Below are 11,156 nucleotides of genomic sequence, written 5' to 3' on the forward strand. Positions count from 1 at the left end.
ATCACTCCCACCAAAATGGTTCTTTTTTACCAAGGCACGTGGATACTTCTCCTCCTGACGCTGTCTTTAATCCTGGCTGAAGGTGGAAAGATCCTGGTGGTACCTCAGGATGGAAGTCACTGGCTCAGCATGCGCCCAGTAGTGGAGAAACTGCAGCAAAAGGGACACGAGGTTGTTGTGCTTGTACCCTCCACCAGTCTGTACATGAAGTCAGAGGAACGACAGAATTACACAGTGCAAGCCTATCCAATCCCTTACCCAGAGGAATACTTGGGGGAAATGCTCAAGGCCTTTGTTCATGCCCATTTCCTTGAACAGTCTGTTTGGAATGTTGTTCTGACCTCGTATCAAAGCACGATAGAAATCTCCTCGGTCTTCTTCACCAACTGTAAGAGCCTTCTGCAGAACGAGGAGCTGATGCAGTACCTGCAAGAGAGCAAATTCGACTTGATTTTCACAGATCCCATCCTGATGTGTGGGCCCCTGGTGGCTGAGTATCTTGCCCTTCCTTCCGTCTACTTCCTGCGGGGCTTTCCCTGTGGAATGGATGCTGCTGCTACCCAGTGCCCAAGCCCTCCTTCCTATGTCCCCAGGTTATTCTTGGATAATTCAGACAGCATGATCTTTTCCCAGCGGGTGAAGAACATGTTGGTCGATCTGCTGGAGCTCTTCTACTGTAAGCCCATTTATGATAATTTTGAAGAGCTTGCATATGAGGTTTTCAAAAAGAAAGTGACTGTGACAGAACTCCTGAGCCGTGGATCCTTCTGGCTGATGAGATATGATTTTGTCTTTGAGTTCCTGAGGCCAGTGATGCCAAACATGGCATTTATTGGAGGCATTGACTGTGTTCTGAGAAAAAACTTGTCTTGAGTGCAAAATTTGTTTTTTTTTTAATGGAAAAGGTAAAGTATAAATGTATCATAGAATGGCAGAATGGTTTGGGTTGAAAGGGACCTTAAAGATTATCTCATTCCATCCTGCTGCACCCCTGGGCAAGGGATGTCACTCCCATCCTTACATCAAACCCTGACTGACAACAGCTTGGTGTTCAAAGATTGAAATCCTGCATGGTGCAGAAATGTTATTTCCTAATGCCCAGCATTCAGATTATATCACATCCTGCCAAACCTCAAGCCTTATCAGACCTAGTTAGGACAATGTAAGTGATATGTAGCTTTTATGCAAATGAGTGTCTCTTTTGTTGACCTGAAGAACTTTTCTATCCTCCTGTCATGGTTTGAACCTGACACAACGCCATTGCCCCCATGAGAATACACTCTCCCTGGTATCTGCTGTGAGATGTGATGTGACCAGGAATAAGAACCGCAGGCTGTTGCTTAAAAAGAAAGAAAAATTTGATTAACTAGACTACAAGTGAAAGAAAAAAGAGACAAGGAAAATGAAAACCTTACAACAGCATTCTCCTCCTCCCCCCACCAAATTCCCAATACCATACATCTTCCAAAATCATTAACTCTTATTCTGGCACCACCCTCCAGAACATCCAATTCTCAGTTCATCCAAAAGGGAGGAGTCCTTCTTGTAGGCATTGTATCTTCTTCCTTTCCATGTTCAGTGCTCTCACCACTGAACTTTGGAACCAAGCTGTCTCGAGGGTTGTCTTTTAAGGATGCATCGTCCCACTCCAAAAGGCACAGTCTCTCCTTTCGGGACTTCTGTCCCCCCCATATTTTTAGCACCCCCTTGGGCCGAGGGGTATCCACACTGCACTCCTCCTGGTTCTGAGGCCCGGGCTCCCCCTCGAATACAGTCTCTGCATCGCACGGAAACAGTCCATTGCTGGACAAAAAGCATCCAGCAACAATGCTACTCCAGCACCCTTTCCACCCCCTGGGGTTCTTCTTTCTCTCTGTCTTCCTCAGACCTTCCTCTCCTTTACTCAGTTCCTTCTTCATCCTCTAAATTCATATCTTCTCCAGAGGAAGGCTAATGCTCTGCTAAGTTTTCATTATCCACAAAAGGGTTAAAAGCCCTTACACTTGCCTGGACACCTTGCAGCAGTTCCCCCCCCCAGTCCTTCTCCACAGCCGTGCAGCCCTGCTGCAGGCACATGTTTATGGAATTTCAAGGTAACAAGCACAGGCTGCCTTCTCTCTCTCAGTCTCCCGAGGAGGGGTGGGGGGGTGTGCGGGTAGAATACCTCTCGTGCTCCTCCATTCCTTCCATTCCTCCACCCTTGGGCCCCTCAGGGTCAGGCCCACCTCCCCCAGGCCACACAGCTGTCCCCTCCCCAACCCAGCAGCAGACAGGTGGGCAGGGGAGAGCTCTGACCTCTTTCACTGCAGGAACCCAAGAGATCTCCCAGGTGGGCAGCTCTGGTTTTTGACCCCTGTGTTTTCACAGAGGCGGATCTAATTTTCAGTGGTCGTACCAAGTGCCAATCTTAAAATCTGAGGATCCGTTGGTGGTTTGGTGGTAGTGACCACAGCATCTCAGAAATCTCATTTCCAGTAAAACGACCAAACCTCCTCTCGCAGCTGTCTTGTGCACTGTCCATTTTTCCCCTCTCCTTTCATCCACAGTGAAGGTTATGGGAATGAAGAGTTTGCCTATTTTCTACCTCAGCCATCCCCTAGATTGATTCCTTTCCATCTGCCTTTATTGTCAAGGTGTCAATATCTAAGCCTCAAAAGAAATCCTCCTCCAGTTCCATTGTCTCCTTCTTTTTAGATTATTGAATTAGGCTTTAAGCTGTCCTGGGTAGGGATATCTCCTATAAAATTCCCATTTGGACCTTTGTGGTCCAGCATTCCCATGTTCATTTGGCAGCCTTATCTGAGGTTATGGCCTGTCTTCTGTGCATCTCCTTGCTCTGAGCTGTTTGAAAATTCCAATTAAGTTAATCCATGCAGTAAACTACCAAGATGGGATCAGTGTGGGTGATGGAGCAGCTGCTCCTTTTGGAGGGTAGGTTCTCATCCAAGTCCTAGATTTCCCACCAGACTTGGGAAGAAACCTGCAGAAACTGCATGGGGGAAAAAAAATCCAGCAGGATTTTGAAGCCCAGAACACCCTGGAGAAGGAAATTGCATCGCGTATTCACCTGCTTTTATAGGCTTTAATTAGAGTTTATCACCAGCATTAAACCCTAGAAATGGATAACCAAGAAGGACTTGGACACAGGGTTGAGGTCATGAACTGACCCAACATTGGTTCTAAACTGACCCCTCAGTGGCCATGAACAATTCCTGACTTGTGCAGTCCAGAGGTGTTGTTGGTCTTTGCTATCTGTGGTACAAGGGTGAAATGCTGTTTTGCAACTTTATTTTATACCTGATAGGATAAGGAATTAGCTGAAATTCATATGTAGAGATGAGGAAAGATTTTCTGCTGGCTGCTTATCTTCCAAAAAAATGCAATTTTGCATTACAGAAAATTATTTTTTTCTCGGGGGTTCCAGCTGGTTTTGGCTTTTGAACAAAAAAGCAGAACTCAAACCCCAGGTATTGTTACAAAGATTTCTCGTGTTAATCCTTACTATAAGTTATGTTTCACTCTAATACATAGTTTTGTTTCATTAGGGAAGAAAATGATCTTAAAAAGTGCCCAATTACCTCAGACTGTGACAACCCTGTCAGCCTTCAGTGGCAGCCATGGAAAAGAGTCCTTTCTTGGCTCTCTTGATAGGCACAGTCCTCCCATGTGGGCTCAGCAGTGTTTCTGTCTACCCACTCTGTGGGTGCATTGTTTTCATGGATTTTCCCTGCATTTTGCCATCAGACCTTGGGTGTGGTGGGCTGGTGGCAAGAAGCGCCACAAAGCCGGGGTCCTGCTGAGGGAAGAAGGTGGCATTGAGCCAATAACTCAGCTAGAAGTGTGTGAGGCTGACACACCTTTCTTGACTCACGCAATGCCACCTTTGAATCCCAACGTGCCCGGAACACGCCCTCATCATTTATCGCTTTCTGTGACCTTGGTACAACATTCTGATAACGCGAAATGGGCGGAGAGTCAAAAGGGCAGAGGTGTGGCATGGCTACAAAAGCTGGCAAATCATCCTTCAGTTGCTTTCCAAAGCATTTTCAGGCTAGAACAGGTAGGAGAGATCTCTTCTATAGCCCCTATTGCGATCACAGCAACATGGCTTTGAGGCTTTGCTGTGCCTGGATTTTCATCCTCCTCCTGCCTGGCCTCTCGGATGGAGGGAAGCTCCTGGTGGTGCCCATGGTGGGAAGCCACTGGCTGAGCATGCGGGAAGTGGTGGTGAAGCTGATTGAGAAAGGACACGAGGTGGTGGTGCTGGTTCCTGAGGTGAGCTGGCAGACGGAGACCACGCAGGACTACAAGGTGGTCACGTACCCGGTGAGCCAGAGCCTGGAAGAGCTGGATAACGCCTTCCGGGAATACGTCACCGTGCACCTGACACCGAAGCCTTTCCCTCTCAATGCCATGGCCATGTTCAGGTCCTCAGTGGATCTATTCAACATCTTCTTTGACCAGTGCAAGGACCTGTTCCGCAATCAGGAGACCCTGAGGTTCCTCAACCAAAGCGGCTTTGATGCCGTCCTGACGGATCCTCTCTTCATGTGTGGAACCGTTGTCGCGCACCACCTTTCCCTTCCCTTTGTCTTCTTCATGAGGGGATTTGGTTGCAACCTGCACTTTTCAGCCCCACAGAGCCCAAGCCCTCTGTCCTACGTCCCGAGAGTCTTCAGCTTCAATTCGGACCAGATGACTTTTTTCCAGAGGGTGGAAAATGCCCTGATTTCCCTCCTGGAGCTTGATTACTGCAATGTTTACTATGAAGAAGCGCTTAAGCTTTCCTCAGAAGTTCTTCAGAGAGATGTGTCCCTGATGGACCTGGTTAATTCCGCTGCCGTTTGGATCCTGAGGTTTGACTTTGTGTTTGAGTACGTCAGGCCAGTGATGCCCAACATGGTGTTTGTAGGGGGGATCAACTGTGAGAAGAAGAAACCACTGCCTAAGGTAACGTTCCTTTGCCTAAAATTGTACATGTCCCTTTGAAAATTCATTCTGTTGTTCCAGCACATTTATAGCTATTGATTTTTATTTTTTAAATTTTCTGGTAATTATTTCGTTCATGCAGGTTTGGGTAGTTGTTTCCCAAATGCTCAAATCAAACAACCTTAACAGAGACTTACTTGAACTAATTAAGGTTTTGTAACAACCCAAACAAGAAAGGGATTTCTTCTGCCAGATGGGAATTTCTGTCCACATTGAATGTGTCTTAACCACCAACGAGATCCAGTTTTGATTTCATTTGAATGGCATCTGACATCTGTTTCTGTTGTCTGATCAAAAATCCAAGAGTCATATTTTGCTTTTCAGTCCAGGCTCAGCAGCATCCGTTGATTCACTTTAGTTGTATTTTCATGACAAATCATTTCCAAAATGGCTGTCTGTGTTAGGTTACTCCTGTTTGTGGGGGTGAAATATAAATGTCACGTTGAAATGGCAAGCAATAATCTTACAGTCATGGATTGGATGAAAGACTCATGAATGCAGTAGTCAGGTAAGTTTCCATACCTTAATATTTGCTTTTGCTAGAATTGTTCTGCAGGGTCTTAAAGCTAATCGGGAACTCAAAATATATTGTGATAGTCAGCATGGAATCTCTAAAATGGTAACAGTGGACATTTCTTTCCCGGCACAAAGTAGGACACAAATCTCTTTCCCAGGAAATTGCTCTCTCACTTTTGAATTGTTTTCATGCAATATCTCTGCACAATGTCTGTGAGCTGGAGGGGTTTGATTTTTCTTTCCTCTTTTATATTTCTTTGATGCTCTTTGACAGGCTGATGGAGAGCCCTCTAAACTTGATAAACAAGGCAAAGGATAATAATACTAACTAGGATATTAGGAAAAAGTAATTCTAAGGCATTATATCTGGTTAGGCTGACAAGGGTGACAGCAGTTTGAGATTTAAGAGGGAAATTCTTGCTGGTTTCACAATAGAAGTCTTTACTTTTATATCCTGAAGGTCTCAGATGTGCAAAGAGTTCATCACTTTGCTACAAGGGTAGAGACATCCTGCCCTCATTTTATCCCTGCCAGCTCCTGTCTTCACATTCCTGTTAGGTAAAAAACAAAATTTCCACACCTGGAAAAATCTTCTGTAATTATCCTTTTAGTCTCTTTTTGAGCTACATTATCTACAGACTGCAGAGGAATTTCTCTTATTTCCCTTTGAATAGTGCCCAGCAGGTGAGTGTAAACCAAAGTAAAGTGAGTCACAGGGAGTAATGGAATCTGCCTGTTCACACACAGTATTAAAGCCCTGGGTTGGTCATTGCTGCTCAGAAACATAATCCTATGGGAAGAATGAATAGTTCCTCAAAGTCTATTGAACCCATTGCTCAACAGGTAAGAAAAGAAAAAGGACTACTGGGAGAGGGAGAGAGAAGCAGCGATTCAAATTGCAAATTCTTCCTCAGACAAGGAATCCACAGGCCTTTTTCATACACCACTTCCATCGTTTTCCTCAGGCAGGGCAATGGGGCACGGTGGTCTCATTCCAGGTAAGAGCTCCTCTCTGCTGGATCTGAATGTGATCCCATGGAGGAGCTGCTCTGAACAGAAGGAGCTCAGGCTTGTGCAGAGCTGGCCCTACTTACCTTATCCAGCTGGGAATCCAATCCTAAATTGTGTAAGGATCATCACAGAGCTTGTGGGAGAACATGAGACCTTAGGGCTGGGCCTGGGGAACCACAGACTGCCTTTACATCTTGTGTAAGCTGCCGCAGGCTGATTTCCTCTTGGCCTGCACTTTGCGTGGGGATATGTCTCAGCAGCAATTAAACCTTCATTAACAGGCAGAGAAATCCCAAGTTTCCAACTCCTCAAGTGTCTGGAAGTTTAACACAAGGCTTGCAGCAATCAGGGCCAATATCTTGGCTCTAAGAAGTACCTGAAAGCTGGCATGGTGACTTTGCAAATCAACTCAAACTGTGAGCCCTGAGACACTCTGGTGACAATCTCATCATTAGCCAAAGTTAGTGCAAAGCTGCTTTTCTGGCCACCTCAGAAAAACAAAGGTACTATGATTTGATATGTCCGGACGATTTGATTAAACCAAATCGTAGGAATTTAAGCTACAGCCACTTCTCAAAGGTCTCTCTTTTTCGTTTTTTTTTTTCACCTAAACCTCCCAGTACTTATTTAAACAACTGGTCAACTGAAAACATTAAATTAACCCCAGGTTTAAGTAGGTATCTAGTCAAGTAAGGACAATGTGTAGCTGAATAAAGACCTTTTTCTCACTGGCACAGGGCTGTAGAGCACAGATCCTGCTTTAAAACCCTCTCCATTTTCCCAAGGTTGCTATTAATGGCTTCAGGAACAGCTGCCCTGGAAATGATCTGTGTTCTATGATTTGCTTCTTGCTCTCACAAAAATTTCTATTCCTTTCCGACTTATATATTTGCTTGTATGGGTTGTTTTTCCTCTAAAGCTAGTGTATCTGCACAGTGTTCAAAAAAAAAAAGCAAAAAACCTGAGGGAGAATCAGGCAGGTTCCTGTCATCAGTCACCAACCTGCATTTCCCAGATGCTGCTTAGCACCAGAAAAAGGGGTCTGGGTTCAGTTACACAAGGACTCCTCCCTGGATAAGCCTGATCCATCATCCAGGAACCAGGGGAATCAAATTGCATAGAATCACAGGCTGCTTTGGGTTGGAATGAATTTTAAAGCTCTTCCCATTCCGCTCCCTGCCATGGGCAGGGACACCTTCCCCTAGCCCAGCTCGCTCCAAGCCCTGTCCAGCCTGGTCTTGGACACTGCCAGGGATGCACAGCTTCTCTGGGCATCATCCCCACATTCATTGGGTAGAGCAACCTTTTCCTGCTTCCAGGACCCAGAGCCTGAGAGGGTCAGCAATCTCACCTCATAGCTGGGAAGCAAATCCAGTGGGTGAACCCAACACTTCCAGGATGAAACCTACACTTTTTCTGTAGTTTTAGTGCTGCTGAGGTTTCTGTTTGCTGCTCTCTTTCCTTAGTGCCACTGAGGAAATAATCCACACATCGCAGCCAGTCCCACTCACAGTTGAACGTATGAGAAAGTTTTAGCTCCTCTTGGAGCTAAAGCAATGGCAGGGTGAGGGGCCCAAAGCCTGCAGAGCTGCTCCATCACTCCCTGCCAGCTCCAAGAGGCTCCCTGGTATAACCCACACAAGGTTTATCCCGTCTGAGAGGAAAACAAACCTGCAGCCCTGGCTCACCCAAGCCTTGATGCCCCTTGCTATTGCAATGGGGAAGGCTTTCCTCCAAGCAGGCACCTGGCTATCTCACATTTGGCATCCTCAGTTCCTCGATTGCACATAAAACGGGAGCTGGAAACAAGCACTGCACCCTTCAGAGCTGAGAGAGGTCCAGGTGCCCTTTGCTACTCATCATGCAAAAACAAGCACAAACTTATCTCTTCCTTATCAGAAAAATGAGCCTGGCTGTTTATTTTCTCAATAGCAATTACCTATCTTAACTCTGACCTCAGCTGATCCTGTGGTAATCTAAGAAGTTCATTCTTTCTTTCTTTGTCCTGCCTTTATCTCTAATTTCTCTTGCCCTTCCTCTTGCTGCCTCACTTTTCCCACAGTTTTTGCTCTGATGGTGTGGTGCAAAAAGTAGGGAGCCTGTGGAGTCCATAAGGAAGTGTAGCCATCCTGTCAAGAGACTTTTTCTGTTACAGTCAAGGGAAAGGAAATTGTATTGGCTGTTTTCAGCCAACTGCTGTTGCCATTGAAAATCCCATTGAGTCCAGAGTAGAAATCACACCAAGCAGCAACTTCCAAGTTAATTTGGTCAGTTCTTGTCACAACAGCTGCAATGAAGTCTTTGCATCCAGATTTCCTGTATTGAATGACAATTATTTGTTAATTCCTTCAGTGAGTGTCCTGCTTTCAATCTCTGCCATCTCCCACCTCTCTTGCACTGGGCCTCTCTAGAAATTGGTTTTCCATGTCTAAGGGTGGTTCCTCCATGTGAAGAGTGACAGAGTGGAGCTACTCAGGGCAGTTGCAGCACCCTTTGGGTGTCATGAGACAAATGGCTTTGCCTCAGGCTGTAAGGATTTGCTTCTCCTGACTGAGGATGCTGGGAATCCTAGCAGGATTCATAAAAAGAATGGGAAAATGTTGTGCTGATGGCAGCTTCTCATCACAAGGACTCCTTCGTTTTTTGGACCAACCTTCCCATGTTCATTTGGCAGCCTTGTCTGAGGTTATGGCCTGTCTTCTGTGCATCTCCTTGCTCTGAGCTGTTTGAAAATGCCCATGAAGTTAATCTATGCTGTAAACTACCAAGATGGGATAAGCATGGGTGATGGAGCTGCTGTTCTTTTTGGAGGGCAGCTTCTCAGCAAAGTCCAAGATTTCTCACCAGACTTGCGAAGGAACCTGCAGAAATTGCATGGGGAAAAAAAATCCAACGATTTTGAAGCCCAGATTGCCCTGGAGAAGGAAATTGTTTCCTATATTCACCTGCTTATAGGCTTTAAGGAGCGTTTATCGCCAACGTTAAACCCCAGGAATTTATAACCAAGAAGGACCTGGACACAGGGTTGATATCATGAACTGAACTCTCACTGGGTGTGAATGATTCCTGACTTTGTGCTCTAGAGAGGTGTTGCTGGTCTTTGTTATCTGGGGTCAAGGGTGAAATGCTCTTTTGCAACTTTGTTTTCTACCTGATAGGATAAGGGGTTTGCTGAAAGTTGTGCGGATAGATGAGGAAAGACTTACTGCTGGCTGCTTATCTTTCAAAAAAACGCAAGTTTGAATTATGGAAAATTATTTTTTCTTAGGGATGCCAACTGCTATAGACTACTAAAAAAAAAAAGGGAAAACCCAAACTCCAGGTACTGGTTCACTAATGTCTCATGTGAATCTTTACTGTTCATTATGTTTCACTGTACTACTGGCATCAGTTTCATTAGGTAAGAAAATGCTTTTAAAAATTCTTAAATACCTTAGTCTGACAACTCTGTCAGCCTTCAGTGGCAGCAGTGGAAAGGAGTCATTTCATGGCTCTCTTGATAGGCAAAGGCCTCCTATGTGGGCTCAGCAGTGTTTCTGTCCAGCCACTCTTTGGGTGCATTTTTTCATGGATTTTCCCTGCATTTTGCCATCAGACCTTGGGTGTGGTGGTATGGTAGCAAGATGCGCCACAAAGCCGGGGTCCTGTTGAGGGAAGAAGGTGGCATGGAGGCAATATCCTCAGCTTGGGGTGTGTGAAAGTGACACACCTTTCTTGACTCACACAAAGCCAACTTTGAAGTCCCAACCTGCCTTGAACCCTTCCTAATCATTGATTGCTTTCCATGACCTTGGTGCAAAGGTCAGATGACACAAAATGGGAGGAGACTCAAAAGGGCTGAGGTGGAGCACGGCTACAAAAGCTATCAGAGCACTCCTGGCCTCTCTGCTGCCAGGCTTCCACTCTGCACAGCTCACACCATGCTGGTGGCACTGCTTCTGCCCTTCCTGTGCCTCCTGAGCCCGGCTGCCACTGGGAGGCTGCTGGTGATCCCCATGGAGGGCAGCCACTGGCTCAGCATGAAAAAAGTGCTGATGGAGCTGAGCAAGAGAGGGCACCAAATCGTGGTCATCGCACCGGACAGCAAAATCCTGATCGATTCCTCGGATGTCTACGAACTGAAAACCTACTCTGTGCCATTGATGAAGGAGGATGTGGAAGAACACGTTCGCACCTTCATTGAAAAATCTTTCAGCCAAGAGCATTTCCTGGTGAGATTCTGGAGGCTTTTGCTGGAGTACAGGCAGAGCGGGAAAACCCTTTTTTTATGCTTCATGTAAATCCTTGCTGGGAGAACAAAGAGCTGCTGAAGTACATTGGGGAGGGTCAAAAACGATGCCCTGCTCACAGATCCTGTGTCCCCCCCTGTGGGAGATCATTGGGCCCCGCCTTCTCCATCCCCATGTTTTCTTCCTGCGGGTGGTTTTTGTGGCCCTTTGGGGGTTCGCGCGGCTCAGGGGCCCCGGGCCCGCCTCCTACTCCCACGGGGTTCTCAAATACACCGACCACATGACCTTCTCCCAGAGGGTCAAGAACTTTTCCCCCTTGCCCTTTCCCAATCCTTCATCTGCAATAAATTTCCTATTCCAGTTTGAGGAGCTGGCCTCAGAGGTTTCCCCAAAAAACCCCTGACAATGACA

The 11,156-nt window shown here is 46.2% G+C and overlaps 2 protein-coding genes across 2 annotated transcripts; both read left to right on the top strand.

The window, feature by feature from the left end:
* Positions 1-15: 15 nt before the first annotated feature.
* LOC135450660 (UDP-glucuronosyltransferase 1-6-like) lies at positions 16-873 on the top strand. The gene has a single exon (XM_064719039.1). It carries the CDS (start codon positions 16-18, stop codon positions 871-873), a length of 858 nt encoding a protein of 285 aa, XP_064575109.1.
* A 3,231-nt stretch (positions 874-4,104) lies between these two features.
* Positions 4,105-7,991, top strand: LOC135450661 (UDP-glucuronosyltransferase 1A8-like). Its single transcript, XM_064719040.1, has 2 exons — positions 4,105-4,950; positions 7,983-7,991. The coding sequence occupies exons 1-2, from the start codon at positions 4,105-4,107 to the stop codon at positions 7,989-7,991; spliced, it is 855 nt and encodes a 284-aa protein (XP_064575110.1).
* The last annotated feature ends 3,165 nt before the right edge of the window (positions 7,992-11,156 follow it).

Source organism: Zonotrichia leucophrys, chromosome 7 (assembly GCF_028769735.1).
Source record: "Zonotrichia leucophrys gambelii isolate GWCS_2022_RI chromosome 7, RI_Zleu_2.0, whole genome shotgun sequence".
Taxonomy (NCBI): domain Eukaryota; kingdom Metazoa; phylum Chordata; class Aves; order Passeriformes; family Passerellidae; genus Zonotrichia; species Zonotrichia leucophrys.